Here is a 22,573-nt window from a genome sequence, read left to right on the forward strand (position 1 = left end):
ACTAAAGTCGTTTTGTCAGAAAAAAAAAAGTCATAATGAAAAGTAGGTCAGACGGCTCTGCTCTGACGGATCATGTCTAGGGAAAGAGCAGTGCTATTATTCACATTAATTTCCTTGACTCAGTAAGAGAATTTTAATGTGTTTCAATGTTTTTCATGCAGTGTGTATTGGATGTAGTCACCTGTGGGTTTTTCGTACTGTGTTACTGAAGACAATGTTACTGATTTGAATTAACTAATCCTTTGGGATTCAAGGTCCATTTCTATTGTAAAGAGAAGACTGGAGAGAGCACAGGTTTGGGACCTGCATATTTCAGATGGCAGTTTCGCTCTGTGTTCATTAGCGTGGATAACTGCTATGCACCATTTATTCGTGCTGAGATACAGATGGGTCTGTTGCAGCCCCGGTCACACCTGTGCTGTGTGAAGACGGGACTGCTTGACTAGGTGACCCCCCCCCAACCATCTGCAAGCGTTTACCAGTTTTAATGGGATGCTCTTAGAGGTAGCACAACAGAAAGCTGCACGAGGTTAAAGAGTTACACTGTTGTATCAGATGAAATGTGATGGAAAAATAATTTGGAGAAATACTTGAATTCAGCCTCTAAACTCAGATCATGCACTCACCAAAATATGAGTTAGCAATTTATGATCATCAGTCATTCTTTGTAACTGCAGTCGAACATAAAATTGTAGAACTTTTACATTTTTTTTCTTCTTTATCTCAGAGTAAAAATAAAATATTATGATAATCAAAAGTGCTTTACATAAGAATTGACAGCTGTGTATGAATCACTTGACCAAACAAGTAGAAGAGACGCACAAAGACAGGGAAGTAGATATAAAGTACATGTACAAAATATATGAGGAGAAAAAGGTAGGAGGAGATGGACTGAGTAAGTCAGACAGCTCTGCATTTATTGAGTGAGACAGATAAAGAGTAATAGGAATAGGCATACATTGGGAGATAAAGATGGGACAGTGACAATTTGAGAGAAAACTAAATGTGTAGTGCTCTTCTGAATGAATAAATTGAAAAAAAGAAGTGGACAGCCAATGAGACGACTTGGACTAGAAAGAAAAAGGCGAGGGGATATAGAGAGCGACGGGTGAATTATGAGAGGGAGACAGAGAGCACAAAGAGCAAGTAGCGTAAAAGCAATGAAGTAAGCAGTAGAAAAAGGGAAGAATGTAGTTAAAAAAAGTGAGGCGAAAGGCCAGGAGAGCTCGGCGCAAGCGGATGCCCCAGGCTTTTCTCGCGGTTGACTGACCCTACAAGTCATTAGCAGGATCTAATGGCCTCATTACAGCCTTCTATTAGGGGGAGAGGGGTAACTGAAGCCTGTACCTGGTCATAGGATACTGCAGTGATACTGGAGCGGGCCAACACACCTGAGAACTGCGGCTTACACACACACACGCAAGGCATGCAACCACGCAATTACACTACGATCATTGAATGAAAACATAGGCCTACACATGCCTACAAACATTATGCTGAGTCCAAATAAGGACACACACGTTCAAGTGTGATATATGAGACTCAGAAAGACACTCACTTGTTTGTGAGCCTTCATTTTAGAAATTCGACGACATGTATCAAATGTAAAAACGAAAATAGTAAAAAATCCAAGGTTTCTTCCCGCATGTTTAGTCTGACCAATGGTAAAAAAAAAATGGCTTGCTTTCAAAGAAGAAAACCAGCAAATCTTCATGAAGGCATTTCTGCTGATAAAATTAAAATGATAAAAATGTGTTGTAGATAATAGTAGTAGAGACTATTTGATTAATTGACTAATCATTTTATCTCTACTCAATCGTTTTTTTATGACACATTTCAACTGTTCCAGAAGTACTGAGATGTGATACCCAGCCCTAGCTACATGATGTCTGGCGTTTCTGGCTTTGGGCCAAATGACAAATGAACGAATAATTCTCAGCTATATTGAAATCTTTAACTAAGTGGATACCCACTTTATTCCATTTAAAAATAAAAAACCATAGCTGCTACAGTGAAATTGGTGTTACTGGTTTCCTGGGTATAGATTGCAGGCAGTTTAATCAGAGGCTCCTTCATGACTTTGCTGCTTTAGTAACTCTCTTCTCCCCTCCAGAATAAAAGCAGAGAGCTGTTTGAGATTGGGCCTCTCCCTCTCTGTCACAAAGGAGGAGCTCTGGAAGCCCCAGACAGCCCACGGCTCAGCTACATCACACACACTCAAAACAAGCAATGCACACACATAAACACACGGGAACACAGTAATACACAGTCTGTGCACAGAAACTCACAAATACACACAGTGTCAAAATCCCTCAGTTCTAAGTACCCACGCCCACCAGCCACTGAGGAGCGAGTCAGACAGCCGCTGCCTTTGAACGTGAACTGAAAGCCCAACTAGACCCACAGAGGCTAACAACTCCAACCCAGCAAACTGCTGCGTCTCTCACGCACCCTTTCTTCTTGCCGTTAAAAGAAAAGCAGCTCTGACAGGTGGGAGACCGGCGCAGGTGTACATGCGTGTGTGTCTGTCGCCGTGTTTACTCACATGGGTAAACACTGCGTGTGTGTGTGTGTGAATGGCAGTAGCTGGGAGATGTTCATTCTTTATTCATTCACAGATACTGAGTGCGTCTGGTTGACGGAAGTCGGGTTTGACAAGTCTCTGGTGTAATTTGGAGCTGATTTTTGGGAGACAAGAGAGCGCAGAGCAGACACTGAGAGCAGCCAGTCGGCACTAAAAAGCCAAGGCCAAAAACTCACATCACAATTACCAGTGATGAATAATTCACTCAGGGAATGTTACAAAACATATCAGCTCTCCTCACAATCTTTCACTTTGTATCGCTGCCTGTAGCTCCTCCTGTCTGTCTGCATGTCTGCCATTCTGACTGCTTAGATACATTGCTCTCTGCTAAAATCGTTCTCTTCCTGTCACCTGCAGGCAGACACATGAGTTAGATACACAAGCAGGCAATTAATGATCCTTCTGGAGCACACTAGCTAGTAAACAATCTATTATGTTCAGAGCACAAACCTCCTCCCATCGGCTAATCTGCTGTTGTGAGCTGGGTTGCGCTCAGGGAGATTTCCGACAATGATAATGCTCAATTGACCATTTTGTGGTAGAAATCAGAGCGCTGGCACCAGCTGGCACCTTAATCTGCATTTATGAAATATGAGTGCATAATTTCTACCCACCCTACCTCTTGGTTCTTCTTTTTCTTCTTCTGCTGGGAAATAAAACATTAACACACCCCATGAATAAAGAATACTTCACTTGAAGACATGACAAACGCTTGCCATTTCGAGTAGTTAATGAAGAGTACGAGTAATGACTTAGTCTTAGCCTCCATGCAATCTCCGTTTTAAGAACCATCCATAAGAAGACCCACTGTGACTGTTTTGTTATTCTTTCACCTTCAATTAACCAGAATTAAGACCATATTCCCTTTCGGCAGCTTGGAAAAAGGCTTCTAGAGGAGAAGGGGATGAATGAGCAATTTAGATTATTTTAGGGGAGCTATCCTTTGCCACTCCCTCAGAGGAATGGAAAGATCGGGCACAACCGAGACTAAGAAATGAGGCTGAGGGAGAGAAGAGCAAGGAAAATAAATAAGTTCAGTAGGTGAATAAAACAGCATGAGGGAAAAAAATGGGGAGTCATAATGAAAGAGATTATGAGGGATAAGCACGATATTGTGAGTGTGTGTGTGTGAGAGAGAGAGAGGCGGGGAGAAAAGATGGGGTAAGGAGATCATAGCTTGCAAAAAAGAATCCTTCTTGGATGAAATAGGCTTGCTACTGGAACAGCTGGGTCTCAGTACACTTCAGCAAACTGAATAAATAGATTGGACAGTTTCCATGGAAAGACCAAAACCAACAGACTAAGACAAACCTGTCTTAGTCTGTCTCACAATTCTTCCCAACTTCCAGTGGCAGCCCCAAGCCCATTTGTTCCAGCTGAAGAGGAACATCTTTAAAAATGTGTCACAAAGTAGTCTTATATTTACCGCCAAGTGAATTCAGATGGACACTGTAGTTTTTAGCAAACTTTACTCAAACCAGAGTAAATGGTGCATTTTTTGGGGACTGTTTTCAGCCATATAGGCTACACATTTGGCACCCTAGTAAGTATTTACAGCAGCTTCACGGTGCATGTGGCATTGAGTCAAAATAAACTACAACGCCATGTTCATGGTCATGAAAGAACCTAGGACAAAGATGTGGCCCATTAATGTTTTTTGTAATAGTTTGGGACAACAATTAGGATCTGTGGCACAGAGAAATAAACTACTTTACATCAGCCTTTCGGTACACAGACGGTACTTGTTATAGGTTTAAGTCTTTTCATTTCATTTGTTGACAATCAGAAAAATGTAGCATATCGACAAATAATTGACAGAGTCAAAGTCACACTAGCCACCTATTAGCGTGTTATGAAAACTAAATGTGCATAGTTAAAATTAGCGCTTTTCCTCTTTGAACGATTACCATCAACAAATATGAAATGCTCGGCACAACAAATATTCAAACTAGTGTACTGCTAAACCAGTGTGTGTGTATTTTACATGGTTCACTGTGAGACTCACTTAATGGACCTCCATTTTCAATGTAAACTGAGGTCTGTCTGCAGGATCGCTATCCATCTCTGTTAGTTTGACAGGAACGATTAGCTCCTTAACTACTTTAGTGGGCAGTGTGTTGCCAGTGAGGAATATCGACTTGTTAAGAGCATCTGCTGACTGTCAACATGCAAGTCTTTCCATTATGAGCAATCCAGGAAGCAACAAAATACACCTGAGGATTCAGCCTCAGATTATTGTTGTTGACGTCAAAGAGGCTGTGGTGAGGTAGACGCGCGCACACACACACACAAACACACACTTACGCATGCACACACACACACAGATGCACATAAACCAACCCTGAATACGCTAAACCAGATATATGACACCCCCGCTGAGGTTGATCATGTTCTGAGCATGGTGTCTCAAAATACAAATATGCACTCTACAATATGTTCAACCATCACCATTATTTAGACAAGAAAAAGGACTGTAGTGTGACGCATAATGTGATGATTTTTGTTAATTTAAAGCATAATAAAGCATCATTGCAACAATGTTCTTAGTTTTGACCACCATTTCAAGTGGTTGATAATAACATTTTATTTAAGGGTGAGTAATATGAAACTTCTAAAATACTCCCTACTTTGTAGGCTTCAAGTAAAATCAATTCCCCCTTGATAATAAATGGGAATTAATTTAACTTCCACCGTGCATCACACTTCATGCTCTGAGGCTCCTGCATGTCCCATGATGACGCTGCTGTTTTGATTTTCCATACAGGCTCTATCAAGATGAGGTGAACTGCTGTTGTTAAGGTCATTGCTGCTCTGTGCCTACTCCCTCGAGATTGTTAATTTGCCATACAGTGGCATACAGTTCAAGAGCTCATTATTGAAAATAATTGGCAATATTAAACAGAGATGTCTGTTGTTGTCACTGCTGCATTCATGTTATTATGGATCCCAGTATAGTTACAGACGGGGACAGGACTCCATCTTAGATCTGTAACCTGTGCTTGACTACACCAAACCCATATTTAAACTTAGCTATTTCTAAAGTAATATAACTTGAATTCAAATTAATTCATTTCAATGTGTTTTTGTTTAAAAAAAAATGCTGTTATACTGCCTAGAACCCAGGTGGGATCCATAGACTCTTTTTGCCAATGGCTTCCCCAAATAGTTGATAAAGGTATCCCATGGGGATCAATATTAAGCCCACTGCTATTAACTTTGCATATAAATTATATGTATATTTTTCAACTGAGAACTGCCATGTTAGTTTGTATTCTGACCATCATCTTCTCTATACACGTACTGTGCAATCTAAGTCAAGAAGTATTTAAATCAAAGTTAGAGACCCTCTTGGAGGGACTTTAAAGTTCCACTTACTGACATTATTAATTAGATTTGTAATCTGTGTGAATGATTTGTCCTGTGAATAAAACCTAGCTGAACAAATGGACATCTAGCCATTATATTGAACCAAATCACTACAACTACTACAAGCATATTCTGTCATAGTCATGATCAAACTTGCAATAGTATAATTACCATATCATACCATCATATTGCCATGTTATCATCGTTACTCCCCTGATTATCATCAAAATAATCAGAGACCAACAGAAGAAGAACGTGTACATCCTGCATTTACACACATGTACACAGGTGCATACACACAAACTCATTCTGAAGGCTTTAAGTGCGTTCACTTGCCACACCTAAGTCAACACGTCCACATCTCAGGGAGGAAATTATATATTCAATTTCCACGGAGATGAGCTGAGAGTTACTTTCAGCTCCTCTTCCTATTTGAAGCTAATGAATGCAGATTGAAGAGATGTTCATTCCGTCAAAACAAACGCCCCCAACACCTGCACACCAAGTCTGTCCTCTACAGCACTAAAATAGAAAACATAGTTTAAATATTCATATCCCTCAATGGACTCGATGAATACGCAAATAAATAATCTGTCCCATTTATTTCTCTCTCTCTCTCTTTCCTTTTTCTGTATTAAAAGCACAGACAAGAGCAAGTGGTCTGCTTTACGTTAATTGGTCTAATTTGTTATGTGGTGTTCTCTGTTCAAGGGATGTTTCCTATTAGTCATGCTCTGAGAAGGCCTCTCTTTCTATATTTACCTGGATGCTCAGTCACCACAGGGGGAGGAGTAAGTCAAAGCAGTGAATGGAATACTGACTTCACATTGCCTCAAATATTGGAGCAGAGCATTACTCATGCGCTACTCAGGTCGCCCATGCTGAAAATGTATACATTTACAGTACTGTAAGAGTCATTACAAAGCAAAAAGTTATCATGTTGTGCTTTGGTAGCCTGCAGTAGTTTGAGTATGTCTTTGTATCTTATGTCCTTCCGCAAGTGATAATCATTTAAGTTTTTGTAATTTCGCCAAGATTCTACTTTTTAATAACATTGTTTTGAGCATATCAAAAAAAAAAAATCAATGCATTTACTTAGTTTTTTCTATGGTATACGCTCCTGGGGTCTCATTTATAAAACTTTGCACACATCCACACTAAATGTTTGCATATGTACAATGTACATATGGGACGATAGACACAAATCCTGGACTCCGGTGTAAAAATCCTGTGCTTTGCGCAACCACACACGCTGACGACCTTCGTTTGACTTGTATGTAACGTAACAATGACACACTTGCAGGATTGAAAAAAACAAAACAGCAAATATGTTTCCTACAAAATGTATTTGGCATAGTAAATGAGAAAATATCTAGTGTGAGACAGGCTTGCTCTATTTGTATATTTTATCTGCATTGTCCCTATATGAGAGTTATTGTTCGTTACCTGATACCAGTATGGGAAAGAGGGACATATTTTGGCAGCATCATTGGCTGTAATAGGATATCCCAAGCTCTTTGAGTCACTTCAACAACTTAAAATAATAACATTGGGCTGTAGCCATGTCTTTCTTGGCCAGGTGAGTCGGTGGCTCTGCCATAGCAGCAGATATGTCTGCCTAAAAAGCACTTAACCTGCATTTTACAAATTAATTTAAGTCTTGACGCAGCAGTGGGGACAGAACTGGTGCATTTTGGGATGGCCGTAGTCTGCAGCTCAGGGTAAACTGTTGTGTCAGGTGTGACCTCCATGTCAACACAGCTTGATCCTTCTGCACAGTGGTGGAGCAGTCATATTAGAATATAATATGGAAGTGGACAGCCAAGGAGAAAAGAACACCGGGGTAGATACTCAAACTTGGTGGTGAAAAACAAGGTAGAGAGACAGAAGGGGGACATGTACTGTAGCATGAGGAGAAATAATGGGGCAACCAGTCTTATGTTGTTTCCATATAACCGTTCTCTGCATTATTAAAGGTTTGGTAATCAAACTACAATATAGTAAACTACAAAAAAGGATTCAGAGGAAGGAAATGAAGAGACAGCTTCTCACCTGTGTATAATGCGCTTTGTACGGAGGTATCCCAGCGCCAGGGCCAGTTCACAGATGTAGAGTTTGACGGTGCTCTCTGAGAAGTGGACGTTCTGCTGGAGGTGATAGCGCAGGTCTCCTCCTAAGAGCAAGTCCACCACCATAAACATGTCCTCCTCATCCTGGAAGGAATACCTGCAGAGGAAGGCAGGCGGTCAGGAGTGTAGAGTGACAAGGCCAGGTAGTGGTAAGGACATGTGGTGGAGACGAAGGAGATTTGGAAGAAAAAGATTGAAGTGGCTAGATGCTTACCAGGGAGGTTAGAAGAAAGAGAGAGACATGCAGTAAGAGGGGGCGGAAGAAATCATAAATGGAGGTGAAAATAAGAGTGGTGACAGAAAGCAGAGCAGCAGAGACGCAGGTTTGAAGGGAAGGTAAATATGGAGATGTCGAAGTTACAGAAGAAGAGAGGAGAGGGGAAATAAGGATGGAGTTTTAAGAGGCGGAAGATGGTGGAACATAATATCATAAACAGTGTATAAGAAGGGTTCCCAAAAGATGATAATAACACAAAACACGTTTCATTTTTAGATGGGGGAACCCATGCTGGATGAAAGTTTAACCAAATTGAACTCATTGTGCTCCTCAGGCAAATCAACCTTTATAAGACTGTGTGTAGGACCTGAGTACAAAAGGTTTGACACGAAAAAAAGGTTCGACAAATTTACCCATTAGTGTTTCAACCCCATGATCTCTGACAAAACAGCCTCAGGAGCCACTCGGTGTCTCTGAGGGTAAATGCTGCTCTACTCTGTATGACTAACGGTACAACAAGCAGAAGAAAAACACTCATCACATGTTACATATCGCAGGGGGGAGCACCTACATGTTGGCTAAGTCATGCTGGGGGATATGCTCATTATCCTGTCTTCAAGGCTAGCAGGCTAAGAAACTATTTTAATATCTTGTAAACAAGTGGCTATGATAGTTGGGAGACAGGAGAGACGGGTAACATAGTGTTCCTATTTGAACACATTTTAGACGTCTTAAAAACACACATTTGACAGGATGTAGACTGTGTAGACTATTTGAAAATGTTCCTTTTAGTCTTCTCTCTTCTTTCTCTTCTCTGTCCTTTTTTAAATCTTACGATTAATGTTTTTATTGTCAGTGTTCAGGTCTGCTGAGACACCTTTAAATCTTTAAAGTCAGGTTTTTTTGGCCCACACTATTACCAGTAATATTATCGACGTTCTTTTTTTAATAAAAATGGATTTCACCAATGCAAATTATGAAGGAAAGTCGGACACAACTGTATTCTAAAAATATTTCACATTGCTTACTAAAGAGCCTTGTACAGTAGAATAAAATCCAATACATTATCTGCATACTTAAAAATACATTGAGGACTATAACATCATCAAAGTTGCATCCTTTTTGTTGCTTTCTGCTTTCTGTAGCAAAAATAAAATGGGAATAGTTAACACAGAGAAAAGATAATCTCTGTTGTGATTACATTAGTGATCAGCAGACAGATTATCCTGGCTTTTTTTCTTTTTTTACAGTGACGTGCACGGTGTTATTGAGGATTTGTTCCTTTTCAATTCCATCAACATTGGCGGTATGAAAATCTTATAGCTCATTTATTCTGCATCCAGTCAGCAACATCGTCCGCTCAGATGCACTGCTTCTATCTCTGTTTAGGGTTAACATGTTTTTCGTCAGACTGGTGAGTGTCTTGCCATTTTAGTAAAGTGGGCCATTACATATATTACATAATTCTTTATTTCAGTGTGTGGTGTAAAGATTTGGCAGGGAAAACTGAACTGTCTGCTCAGACAACTTGGTTGTAGTGCATACTGTACGTAGAATTTGCTTGCATATGCCTCAGCCAGTCACAATCTTTTATGGTGCGGGGATGTTCTGGGTGGTAATGCTACTTGTGGTCACCCAGCTATCATCCATCCATCAAGTACTGTCATACACAGCAAGCCTTTATCAGCATGCGGCCCACTGCATTGCCATTTGAGAAGCTGTTGCACAAATCATCATTGATTTTTACATGCTGAGTGGGGCCACGGTTGGTGTTTTTTTTCCTCCTCTCTAAACGTCGCGCTAATTAGTTTCTCTCCAAAAAACAAAAAAACGTTAAAGAAATATTGCAGCAGCCAACATTTTCCTGGCTCGCCTAAAGCATCCTACATCTGCAAGTTCAGATCTTCAACAAAATACTACACTACCGCCGTCCGTCCTTCAACACGTTCCTGATCTGCAATTTCACTTTTGAGAGGTTGCATTTTTTCACCCCGGAGTCCATTGGGGTTTCTTCTGGCAGACACTTCTCTGTCAGGACCATCATCTTTGCTTAAACTCAGTGTTCAATGACTGGGTGTAGTTTTTTGCCACGTTGGTGAACTCCCCTCCTCGGGGCCCTTCTCCAATGAACTGGAGGTGGTGCTTTTCTGCACAGGGTGAATGGGGATTGATTGAGCTGACTCAAAACTGTCTGCTAAGGCTCAAAGTGTGGAAAGACTATCTGTAGATACTCGTCCTGAAGATGCACACACATTTGGCAAAGTCACAAAGACGTGCATGAAGAGATGCACACACGCATACAGTACAGTCCAAGATTCAGTTAAAACATGCAATCAATATTATGATGTTTTATTATAAAATAAACTGGCAAAAATCAACACACCATCTTGAACACACAGATGCACAATCAACCAACAGTTCTCCACTGATGAATATTCGTTTTAGGGGGAAAAAGAGAAATGAGAAGACACCAGCCCTCCCCACTTAAAGTGTCTAATACAGTAGGGCTGAATGGATGGGACCAGCTGCAATGCTATCAATCACTCAGACAAGCAGAAATGACTTTGCCACGCTTTTGGACACCAAGGTTCTCCAAAGTTTTCGGCAAAGTTTATATGTGTATGTATGTGTGAGACAGCATAATTGGATGAATTTAAATGGTGTTCCGAGTAAATTTACAGTACAAAGCTAAAGATCGTTGAATCAGCATGTGTTATATATTCTCAGATATTATACCATACAGAGAGACACAGAGGGAGGAATGCATACAAAACCCATACAAACCTTTTTGGGCATTTCTGTTTTCAATATATTCAGTTATTTGAAAGGGGACATATGGTCATTTTCAGGTTCATGCTTCTATTTTGGGTTCTACTAGAACATAAAATGTTCAAATACACATGATTTTTTCTAATACTGTGTCTAAATATCACCCTCAGATCACCCTCTGTCTGAAACACTCTTTAGTGCCTAATTGTATTGCCTATCTCTTTAAGCCCTCTTAAATATCAAAGCAATGGTTCACTTTGAAACAGTATTTGTAGTTTTTGGGGCCAACACAGCTCCGACTGAGCTCATAGATGGTCAAAACATTGCCTCCCGATTACCCGCATGCTCTGCTTCTGTGCAAAGCTGGAATTTCTCTAAGAAGTCAGGACACTTATTATTTTGAAGCTTTCACTTTAGGGTGGAAATAACTTTAACTTTGCAGTACAATGCTTGCCATTAGAGAGAATATTCTAAAATATTAAGAAAATAAACATTAGGGCAGCAGTGTGAGATGCAGCATGCAAAACTATGTTCAATATATATTTTTTTAAATGCAAAGCTGCTGAATGTTTGTGAAATATTCATGACTGTTATTTGAAGCTCGGGCTCCAAACTGTAAACCAAGATGAGCTTCTCAGTGGTGAAGCTGTGTGTGTTTGCTGGATGGACTCCATTTTACTCTGTCTATTAATCATTTGATTAACTCTCTTTGCCTCTCATTCTCCCTCTCTTTACACACACACACACACACACACACACACGCGTGTAAATACCTCTCACCCAGCAGAAGTAGTTAAGGTGGTAAAGACTCCAAGAAGCTGCTGCCACAAGCATTTAGGGGATACAAACGGGACTTTATTGCTCTTTTTCTTGATAGATAAACAGTGGCTTCTTCAAGGAAAAGTGCTGTTTACTCATATAACTGCGATAGAATACAATACATGAGACGATTTCTGCAAGTTCAGTGACCCTTTCTAGACTTAAACCTTCAACTTTATCATGAATTACTTATTTTGATAAGTATTATTTTGTCAATCACAAGTATTCCCTGTTTAGTATTTAATTATGTAATTAATTTAGTATATCTGCTTAAATGAAGGAAACATCATATTAGCTGATATCGAATACTAAAGTACTCAGGATCTGGGATGAAAAAAACATTATCCCTAAGCTTCACCTTTTTCATTTATTTCAAATTAATGTATTGAAAACTGTAACCTTTCTTTCTCCATAACTTTATTTTGAGGTGAAAATCCTCTTCAAACTAACTCCTTTTTGATCATTTTTTCTTGCTACAAATGCTCCTTGTTGCTCTGCACTGACCAATAATTGCAACGGGTTCACTGACAGAAAAAGTCAAAATAGCTATTAATCTGAAAATGCAATGTCATATAACTTTATCATACGTACTTGGTGATTGGTCGGGTCAAGGAGGATCAAGGAGGGACTGCAAGTCCATCAAGTCAATCGATAGCACACTTGAGTCCTCCGTGAAACCGGTGTAATCAAGTAGAAAACCAGCTCTCATGCTTGGCTGAGGTGTCCGTGTTTCCTGTCCCACAAGTCTTTCCATCAGAAAGCCAAGGTGGTAAAAACCAAAAGGGCTTAATTGTCATTGTCGGGGGAAGTTGTTCTGTCTTAAGAGCAAACAAACTGACCGACTCACCGCAATCGCTCACATGGTTGCTCAAAAACAAAGCTGGCATACAGAGGGTATGCACTCTGATTACTGTAATGTACACACACAGATGCATGCATGTGTACCCAGGCAGGCTGTTCTCATCCAGCGTTTGTCGAGATCCAAGAAATAATTCTGTATGTTATCCACGTAGTCATGAACTAAGAAGTATAAAGATCGCAAAAGCCCTCGCCAGGCGGGCGGAAGGGTCTGTGTATGGGTCCAACAAACACCGATCTTTCACACCAGACACCGCTGTTTGTTCCCCATGTGAAACTTTCGTAGGAAAAGGCACGAAAAAACTAGAAGCTTTTTGTAAGATATCATACGACCCATTGTATGAGGCTACGTTGACCAAGGTATGCTTATATTGCCACCCACCTACCTGTTGTTTGAGTTAGCTACTTTTGAATTAAACTTTGTTTCATAAGTCTTGAAAAGAACATAGGAACAGACATAGGTCTACACATATGCAAGCAGACATTTTTCCAAGTAAAAACACACACTAACACACACACACACAGTACATAGTTGAAATTTGTAGATATATACACAAAGTCAACACCTCCAAGTAAGTGTTGCTTCTTCAGCACTTGACTATCTGCATAAGTGAACATTATTTCACGTATTAATCCTTTTTTGTGCTTTGTACATACTACATATTAGATATCATAGCAGTAAATCAACATCTGACTGACCCGGTGCTAATTCAGCTTGTTATTCTATGCTATTTCAGCAATATATCCACTCTACTTAGAGTGTAAATTGGTTTACTATGACAATAAAAGCCCCATTTCTTCTGAAAGCAAGTGCTCTCTCTCTTTCTCTCTTGTTGTGGTGACACATGGCGACTCAGTATTTAGGTGTTTGAATATGAATGAAGTCTCCACTGCCCTGCTGCCACTGCTGTCAAAATAAATTAGACAAAGTTGTTTGTCACAAGTGAGCGCAGGGTCACAGAAAGTTACCCAAGTTACCATTAATATGACAACATACGTGCTCTGTGTGACTAATGTGATTTATAGGAGTCTGTTTCATGTTGAAGCTGTGCATTTACCTCCACTCAATACTGTGCCTGAATGCATCCTGTGTGGACACAGACAGAGCACTGAAGCTACTGCTGCTGCTGCTGCTGGTGTTGGAATGGAATTGAATATTTTTATTTTTTATTGACAACATTTTAAAAGAGAAATATATGACTTATATAAATCAATAGTATGTTCACAACCTCACCAGATGGCATCATGTCATCGACTACATTTTGTCCAAAGGATAAAACACAATAAAGCCCAAGAGCGTATTCCCATTTTTATAACTAATAACTAATATCAACAACATCATAACAAGCAAAATAATAAAGGTTATAGAAATAAAGAAATAAAAACGGATGAGCAAGTATGAAGTGGAAAATAATCTACATTGCAGCACTACATTGTTGACTGTCTCCATTTGTATTTTGCAGCTGCATTGGGCTAAGACAGACAGCGACAGAACAAGTTCTCAAGCATCATTAGCAGCTGACGCCTCGACCAGCATTTTGGGTGGAGAGTAAAGAACCAGCAGTCAGACTGCAGATTAGCACTTGTACATTATGTTGAAATGGTGCAGACTTCGTATTAGCCTTGCTGGCATCTGCTTTCCCTATCCCTACAGCTGGCTTGTTCACTCTTGTCCTTTCTCTGTCTCTCTTGTCCTCTAGTTGTCCCACTTTTTCCTCCGTCTCTCTCTCCTTCTCATTTTGTCTTTCTTTCACTGTCTGTATCTGCTCCGCCACACATGCGTTTCAATGTGACCTGTTGGGGGCCTCCAGGCAGTCAGTCTGATGGAAGAGCATCCTGCATGGAGCTTTTAGAGACACAGGTACCCCCAGGCCACTTCAGTAATGGAAGTCTCCAGAAACCACAGGGGCTCAGAAGCTGTTGGTACTGTGTCCTTACAAAAATAACTCCTTTCCCTCTTTCAACGGTAGCAGTTGTGACATTTAAGGCCACACGGTTAATTCAAATAATAATAAAACTGCTGCAGTATAAAGTTATAAAAATGTAATGACTTGTAATAAATTCAGTTTCTCTTCAGACATGCAAATTATTCTATTCTAAAGTAGATTACTATCCTTAAATCAAGAAAGATAGTTCTCATAGCTTCTTTAAAAGTAATGGCAATATTGGCAATATTCCTAAACATATGCCCTATCTGAAAAGAGAAGTCATTCATTAAATCTAGTGATATTGTACTGCTTGAAGGGGACATATAAAAAAACTCACTTTTTCAGTACTTGTGCACTAGAGATGCGCGGATTGCAGTTATAGCCGCACGGATCATAAAAATTAACATTCTGATTAATAGTGGATTGGTTGCTGCTGGATGAAATAATGCATAATTATTGAAGAAAATATTGATTTCACTCTCTAAAACATGAACATTTTACTCTGCAGCATATTGCTATTGACGCTGTGGTCGTTTACGCATGAGGAACAGCAGTGTAACTTCTGTTTCCTCTGTCAGGTTCATAACTACAGTTAGCTAATCATCTCTAATCATGAAAGTAAATTGTCAAATAGAACACCCATACATCAATACAACACCATCATTTCAAAAGCAACAAGAGGAGGAGTGAAGTGTCCATGCGGGGGCAGGTCTCTAAATCAGAGAAAATAATAATTTGGGTGGATGGCGTGTGGTTGATATGTGACTTTTTTGTTTTCCCCTCTCAGTAACCTGTCATCCATAACCTGAATACCGTTTTATGAGGTAAAATAACAAAAACCTGCTCAATCTAAACATGTTACTTAGCATCCATTGATTGAATGCCCACAGCAGAAAATCAACATCAGTAAATCTCAGTAATAAAATGACTAATCACGACTATGTAACACAAGCTATTGCAATTAGCGTGATTAGACATACATACATACGTACTATCCATATACGTGCACACACGTTTCCACACGCACGTGCTGACCAAAACCCTTTGCTGAAACGGACACAGCCAGCCAACGGCTCAAACTGTGAAATGTTGGATCGATGCCGACAGCCCTCCGACCTTCCTCCCACCCCCATCTCCCAACACCTCCATTGACTGACAGCTCCCATCAATCTGTGTCTAATGCTGCCTGAGAACACACACGCACGCATGGATCCACTCTCTTGCAAAAATACATACACACATCCCAAACAAAGCACGGGATATGAAGGATCTCACATATAAAATATAAATCCAGTTATAGTTAACCAGTAAGCATATTTTAAAATATTTACTTTTTGCTTTTACTTTTGCTTTTTTTACTTCTAATATGGTAACATAACAGCTTAATAACAGTAGTTAATCATGATGTTTACTTATTCTCAGCACTCCTGATAATGATCTTCCATTATACCGGGTCACCTTGACATCGGGCGATATACTTGACATGCTGACGTGCTGCTTTCTAGTGTGAGGCTAAAAGTAAAAGTAGTGCGATGTGCATATTTTACAAATACATTAGGATATAGATTGTACCTTAGGTACAAGCAGATCTTACTATTGCTTACTTGAAGTAATAGAGTCTGGATTATGCTTTTGTTATCTTACGCTATTCATTTAAGTACCCTATACCTAAGCACACTGTAGTGCCCGTACCATACAGCATATCTGGTGAACTAGAGCTTTTATGTCAGGACGCTTGGAGGGAGTCTTCTCTCAGTTTCTTAAAGAAATCATCGCCTTTGTGAGACATTATGTCACTTCTGTTTGGTTTTCTGAGGAGAAAATGCACATGAATGGGGAATAACACTGAAAGATGTCTTGCTCTGCATAGAAATGAAATGCATTAGTGAGATCACATAACAACTGAGCGAAAAAAAAAAGGGACTCCCTAGAGCAAGTGAAGCTTTTACTAATGTGTCAGACTTTTGTTAATGTACTTACTTATTTTTTCTTTTGACAGTTACACAACGGCTTTTTTACATTACCACGTTGCATCATGGCGGTATTTGTCACAGAGGTCAGATGTGCAAGATGCAGCAGCAATGAAGTGTTCTATAGACTTTGTTCAAAGCAGGTTTAGTTGTGAGTTCTTAACCACACACTAGATAAAGTTGTCAGAGATCACTATTATTCTGTGGTCAAGTTTGTGCAAGAGAGCATGAGGAAGATATTGAAGATCTACATAGTTATGTCATTGACTTAATCCGTGCCAATCTTTTTGGTGTGAATCCCATCTGTTTGGCTGTGTGTTTGAGTATTAAATCCAGCTCAACAAGCAAATTCCTGGAGTAACAAGATCATTTATTTGTTAACATTATGAAAATCTATAAAATTGTAGTTGTTCTTTCAAGATCCGAACTGTATTACCAGATGGTATTTCAATATGTCAGCAACTTAGCAAACAATTTTGCAGTGTTACTGCACGGCGAACGGTTTGCTCTCTGCTTGAAAACAAACGTGCTACTCTCATAGCACACATTACACAGCCGGTGATTAACACATTCATCACAACAAACAGCAAGTATGTAGTTTCATGAAGTACTTCTTCTGTGACATTTCCTACACCAACAAACAAATCAACTGCAAAATCCACAGTCAAAGAGGCCGCACGACTGAAAGCGGAACACAGCAGCGTCTGATGCTGGTTGCCACCTCTCCCTCTCTGTGTCTGTCTCTGATATAGTGCGAGTATATATCTGCCATTGCAGTACCAGTAAGGGCTCCCCTTACACAGTGGGACTTAGTGCAGCACAGGCAAAACGGGCTGTCCTGCCAGTGCTGGCACATCAATACACTGACCGTACCACACACTTAATGTCAGAGAAGATGCTTCTAAATCGGTACTCCATATCATACTTTATAGATTTGCATGGAGGGAAAATAACTTATTTAGAAGTTCATACTGACTTCCAAGTGCGTTGTTGTTCTGCTGCACACAACCAGCGGACGCATGAGGTCATGCGGTAGCAAGTGCAGTGACAGCAAGAGGAGAGTGAAAGGAAGACAAGCAGGTGGTGAAGGAGGAAAATAGCAGCGGAGGAGGACGAAAAGGAGGAAGGTCAGAGGACAGAGGAGGACGGCCAGAGGACAGGCCAGGGGACAGAAAAACAAAGCCAGGTTTTCCGCATGTACTGGAGCTGTCTCAGTGCGGTTCATATGCCTGCGGTAATCTCTCCCCGTCTCCGACCTTGAGCGCTTACCTCAGGACAATCATAACTTACGCCAACTCAACACAGTGAGAGAGACAGGAAGAGAGAGAGAGAGAGTGGGCATAGCGCTGACCCAAGCACATCTCTAGAGGAAATCACCCCCACCCAGGGGGATTTACGCTGCCAAATGCATTAACTTCCAACTGTTTTTTTTGTCCAACACAGCATGCAATCAGGCAAGAAAGCAAGCACTGGCATTGTTTGTCTGATGAGTCTGTACACTACACATCTCTCTATCCTCTGTTAACCTCTTCTGTTGTTTTTTCCTCTCTGCCTTCTCTCCCTTTCCCTGCACCTTGCTGTCCTTTCCTCTCCTCTCCTCTCCTCTTTTGACTGTGCTTTTAGTCTCTTCTCATTCATTCCCACAGTGGATGGATTTAGTTTTGTTCCCCTCAAATTAGTAATTAAAAATTGGCTGCTGATTTGGCCAGAGTAGTAGTGTTTCAGAAAAGATATGGAAATAAAATGTGAGAAAGGGGAAGGAGGGAACGAGAGGACAGAAAAGTGGCACAGTGGACAAAGGGTTGAGAAAAGCTACTTGGAGAGCATTGGTGCCACAAGTCTCTCTTTTATTATCACATTTAACTGTTCACATTTCCAGAGTTGTTTAAAGGGAGCTGCCTAACCCCAAAGGAACAAGAAGCAAACCTCCAAATCAAAAGGAGAAATGATAAATAATACTGAAATATCAATAAATATTTTATTTTTTAAAACTGGACCACATGACTGTGGCAATTATTCTTCATCCCTGCACAGACATTCCCTCCTCTCTGCCTTTCTGCTTGGCAGAAAGAAAACCAGGGTGGCTTCCTCTCAAAACGTTGCAGAGTGTGAGTGCCTATCAAGAATTAATGACGCTTTTCAGACAGGAACTTAACAAGCCATACTTATCAGGCATCTCAAAAGTACGACTCCTGCTGCTCAATAAGCTCGGGCTTTCAAATTATGATGAATGAGTTGCTGAAAGTACCTGATGAGTCATCTTAGATTAGCACTCGCAGTTTGATTTGAGATATACAATGTTAAGGCAAAAAGACTTCCTCTACCCCCAAATGCGATGAGGCAAACGAGGAGCTGCTGAGAGGAGAGTTGAGCACATAAAAGTTGAATTTAGATCAGTGAGCAAACTACATTTTCCTTTTAGCAACTTCAAGGGGTGAGATGACGCGAATGGAGGCTTGACAGTGTTCTTCAGTAGGCAACACCTTTCTGAATGCACCTGCAAACACAATCCGGAGCTTTCTTTAATGGCTGACGGCCTCCCTATGGGTCTGTGCAGTCATTGATTTAATGGCCAGGATACAATCACCATAAAAATCAAATGGGTGACACCGAGCGCACTACAAAATCATTCAAAAGGCTGCTATGGCTGATGGTAATCACAGTGTTAAATATAAGCCTTTGTGAAGACGATATGCGGCAGTGGAAATCATTCATAGTGTACTTAAAAGTTTACACAGCAGCTTTTTGTTTACATATTAAGGAATGGAGGTGCATATTTGATCAAAGTCAATCAGGGCTCAATTTAGGGCCGTCTGAAGTCAGTTTGAATTCAAAGAGTAGCTAAAGTAAGTACCTAAACACTGTAGAAGTTTATTTTCCTTTTACAGGAAACCTTATACAGACATAAGTGATACACAAACATGTGCTGTGGAACCACACGAAGCACGTCGGCTTACCAGAAGTTGACCAGGAACGGATGCTCAAGGTTCTGCATTATCTGCAGCTCCTTCAAGACATTCCTCACTTCGTTCCGCTCCACGCATTTCAGCTTGTTCATGTACTTCATGGCGTACATCTTCTTAGTGTCCTTCTTCTGTACAATGCAGACCTGATGATGAGATCACACAAGGGCAGTTTTATTTCACTGCAGTGGTCAAAATGGTCTGAATAGTTATTCTGTTCTGCTTGTGTGTCTCAATCTTATGCTTCAATACTTTCAAGGTTGTTAATAGTGAGTCATATATTGCTTCCTGCAAACTCTAAACAGATGATATATCCATACAAAATGATAACGTAGTCCTTACTGCCAATGTGATAACACATTAAACATCACCACTCCTCTGCATCATTCCTTCATGCTTTGTCCGTACATGATCATTGGTAAGTTATGTTGCATGACACATAGAAAACTGCTGCTTATCAGTATACTTTCAAAGATGCTTCAACAGATTTGTGAGATTTATCATTTCACCAGATTTCAAAGAGTAATAATTGATAGAATGCTGATGTTCTGTTTTGACACGTTGAAAAACAATGTACTTTTACAAACTGTTGCAATACAGTCGGGTATTTTCCATCATTCATCCATGTTTGTCTTGAGCTTTATCGCTTGTGACACATGAAGTGCTATATTGCAATAACCATCCAACAAGGCTGGAAGGAAACTTTCTCTTTAATCTCTGCGATCAGGAATGTAATCCTCTCTTAAGGCGTTAAACTTCTCACACCCGTATGTTTTGCATCTTAGAGATGGGAAACGTCATGCTGGCATTAGAATTGCCCGGTGCGTGTCAGTCATATATACGTATATATATATATATATATTTCAAAATTGCATAAAAAATGCTTTCAAACAGCACTCAGTGTATTTATGTATCAGTGGGAAAAAGTAGCAGGATTCTGATGTGATGCAGCAAAACACAGAATATAACACCTGTAGCAATCTGGGCAGCTGTCATTACAAGTATAAATCAAACTGTATGTGATTACCCCCGTTCGACAATGTCTCTGAGAATGGACACTATTTTCAATATGCCGAGGAGTAATATTCCATATTTATTGGTGGTTACAAGCATCAATAAGCCAGTGATTACTGCTATCTAAGAGAGTGATCTGTGGACCAGCTGGCACAGTTAATCAACCAAACCCCGATCGCATCACTCTTCCCAATGAACAGCTTGCCATCTACTGTGATTAGACTGCTTATCTGTTGTTGGAGGGTAGATGCCTTGAGGGTCTGCGATCAGAGTATACATGTGCGTGCGAGTGTGCGTCGCTATATGTGCTTACATGTGCGTGCGAGTGTGCGTCGCTATATGTGCTTACATGTGCTTGCGAGTGTGCGTCGCTATACGTGCTTCCATGTTCTGTGAGTGCTGTTGTGGATTACTCGGCACTACATGTCTTAACAACAGGAGGAAACACGATCGCTATCATGTGTTTCAGTAGAGCTGTTGGTTAATCTCGTGGAAGGGCAAACTAAGATAATATTGTACTGACGGAGAGGGGACATGGTATATTGTATGTAACATCTTGCGTCTAATGTGCAGCATCGAATACGCGATGAACAGCTGTTGTCCCGGTTTATGTCTTCATTAGAGTGTCAGTGCTTGTATTGTGGTGTTAGAATGTCTATCAAATGTTGTTTTGACGTTTGAGTTATATGTGTGTTTTGTAATTTACGACATGTTTTGCAGTTCATACTAAACCAGTTACCCCTTTCGATATTTATAAATATATCTATCATGAAGCTGATTCCAACTTTTGAGTAACATGAGGACACTATTGTAAATACAAACTTACTTTTCCGAAGCTTCCTTTTCCTATTGCCCTCAGGATCTGGAAGTGGTCAAAATTCACTGCGAGAGAGAAGAGTAGAAAATCTCTGTTCATTTTTGTTAAATACAAAACATACATTTGAACCTGAAATCTGTAATGTTCCTCTTTAAATTACAGTACATTTTTCAACTTAACAGGATCAATATTAGATATCAGTGGAGAAATTGATGGAAGACTAGGACAGAAGGACCACCACTTTCTTGCCCACCTTGCAGGTGTTGCTGTTGAAGCATTTTATTAGAATTTTTGGAATGGATCTTTTTCCAAAGAAGAAAGAAAAAATATTTTATAAATGATACTGAGATATGGTTTATTTTAACCAATATTTTTTTTCTTTCCAAAGTAGAGGAGCAACCTCCTCTGCCTCTGTGGACCAGCCTCCTCTGCTAGATACACATATATCCTGTAACATTTGAAAAGTTACAGAGAGATCAGCTTTAAATACATCATCTGTATATGTATAAAATGCCACTTTAACCCCTTTAAAATATAAACTTCATCTATTTCTATAAATACAAATAGATGAATGCTAAGTGTCAGTACAGTTACAGTAGGTTCACTGTGAGATTACCAAGCTGAAGCCAATGGAGGTATCCACACTTATTGAACATGATCACAGACATACACAACCTAAAACGGAGCTGAACTCCCCATCTCACTCCCCTCCATCTATCAGCAACATTTATTGCCAATTGGAGGCGGATGGGGCTGTTTATTCCTTGCTACTATGACTACCAGGACAGAAGGTTTTCTCTCCCTGTCGTTTCCCCGAGGATGGAACAGCTGGTGCCCACTTATCTGACCACACACACACACAAACACACAAAGAAATGCACCCATTTATTCACAATGCATTCACAAAAATACACACACACATAATGGACATAAACTTAACCTGCTTCTCTTGCAACAGTAAAGCGTGCACACTCACAAGCACACACACAGACACACACACACGCCTATTTTTCCTGCAGTCACTAGATCTATTGGATGTGACAGTTAATGTTATGCTCTGTTAGTCACGTATCACTGGCACTTCCTCCTCTCACACTATCTGTGTTGGAGTGTTTACACAACTAACTCTGAAAAGGACC

General features: G+C 40.2%; 1 protein-coding gene across 2 annotated transcripts in view; it reads right to left on the minus strand.

Annotated features, from left to right (window-relative positions):
• Positions 1–22,573, minus strand: part of stk32a (serine/threonine kinase 32A) — a 57,582-nt gene that overhangs the window by 29,272 nt on the left and 5,737 nt on the right. For both annotated transcript variants that reach the window (XM_031869106.1, XM_031869107.1), the window contains exons 3-5: positions 21,444–21,499; positions 19,598–19,749; positions 8,003–8,176 (exon numbers count right to left, since the gene is read on the minus strand). In XM_031869106.1, the coding sequence (XP_031724966.1) occupies positions 8,003–8,176; positions 19,598–19,749; positions 21,444–21,499 (382 nt within the window). The remainder of the gene's footprint in view (positions 1–8,002; positions 8,177–19,597; positions 19,750–21,443; positions 21,500–22,573) is intronic.

Source organism: Anarrhichthys ocellatus, unplaced genomic scaffold (assembly GCF_004355925.1).
Source record: "Anarrhichthys ocellatus isolate YVR2014 unplaced genomic scaffold, GSC_Weel_1.0 scaffold46, whole genome shotgun sequence".
NCBI lineage: Eukaryota > Metazoa > Chordata > Actinopteri > Perciformes > Anarhichadidae > Anarrhichthys > Anarrhichthys ocellatus.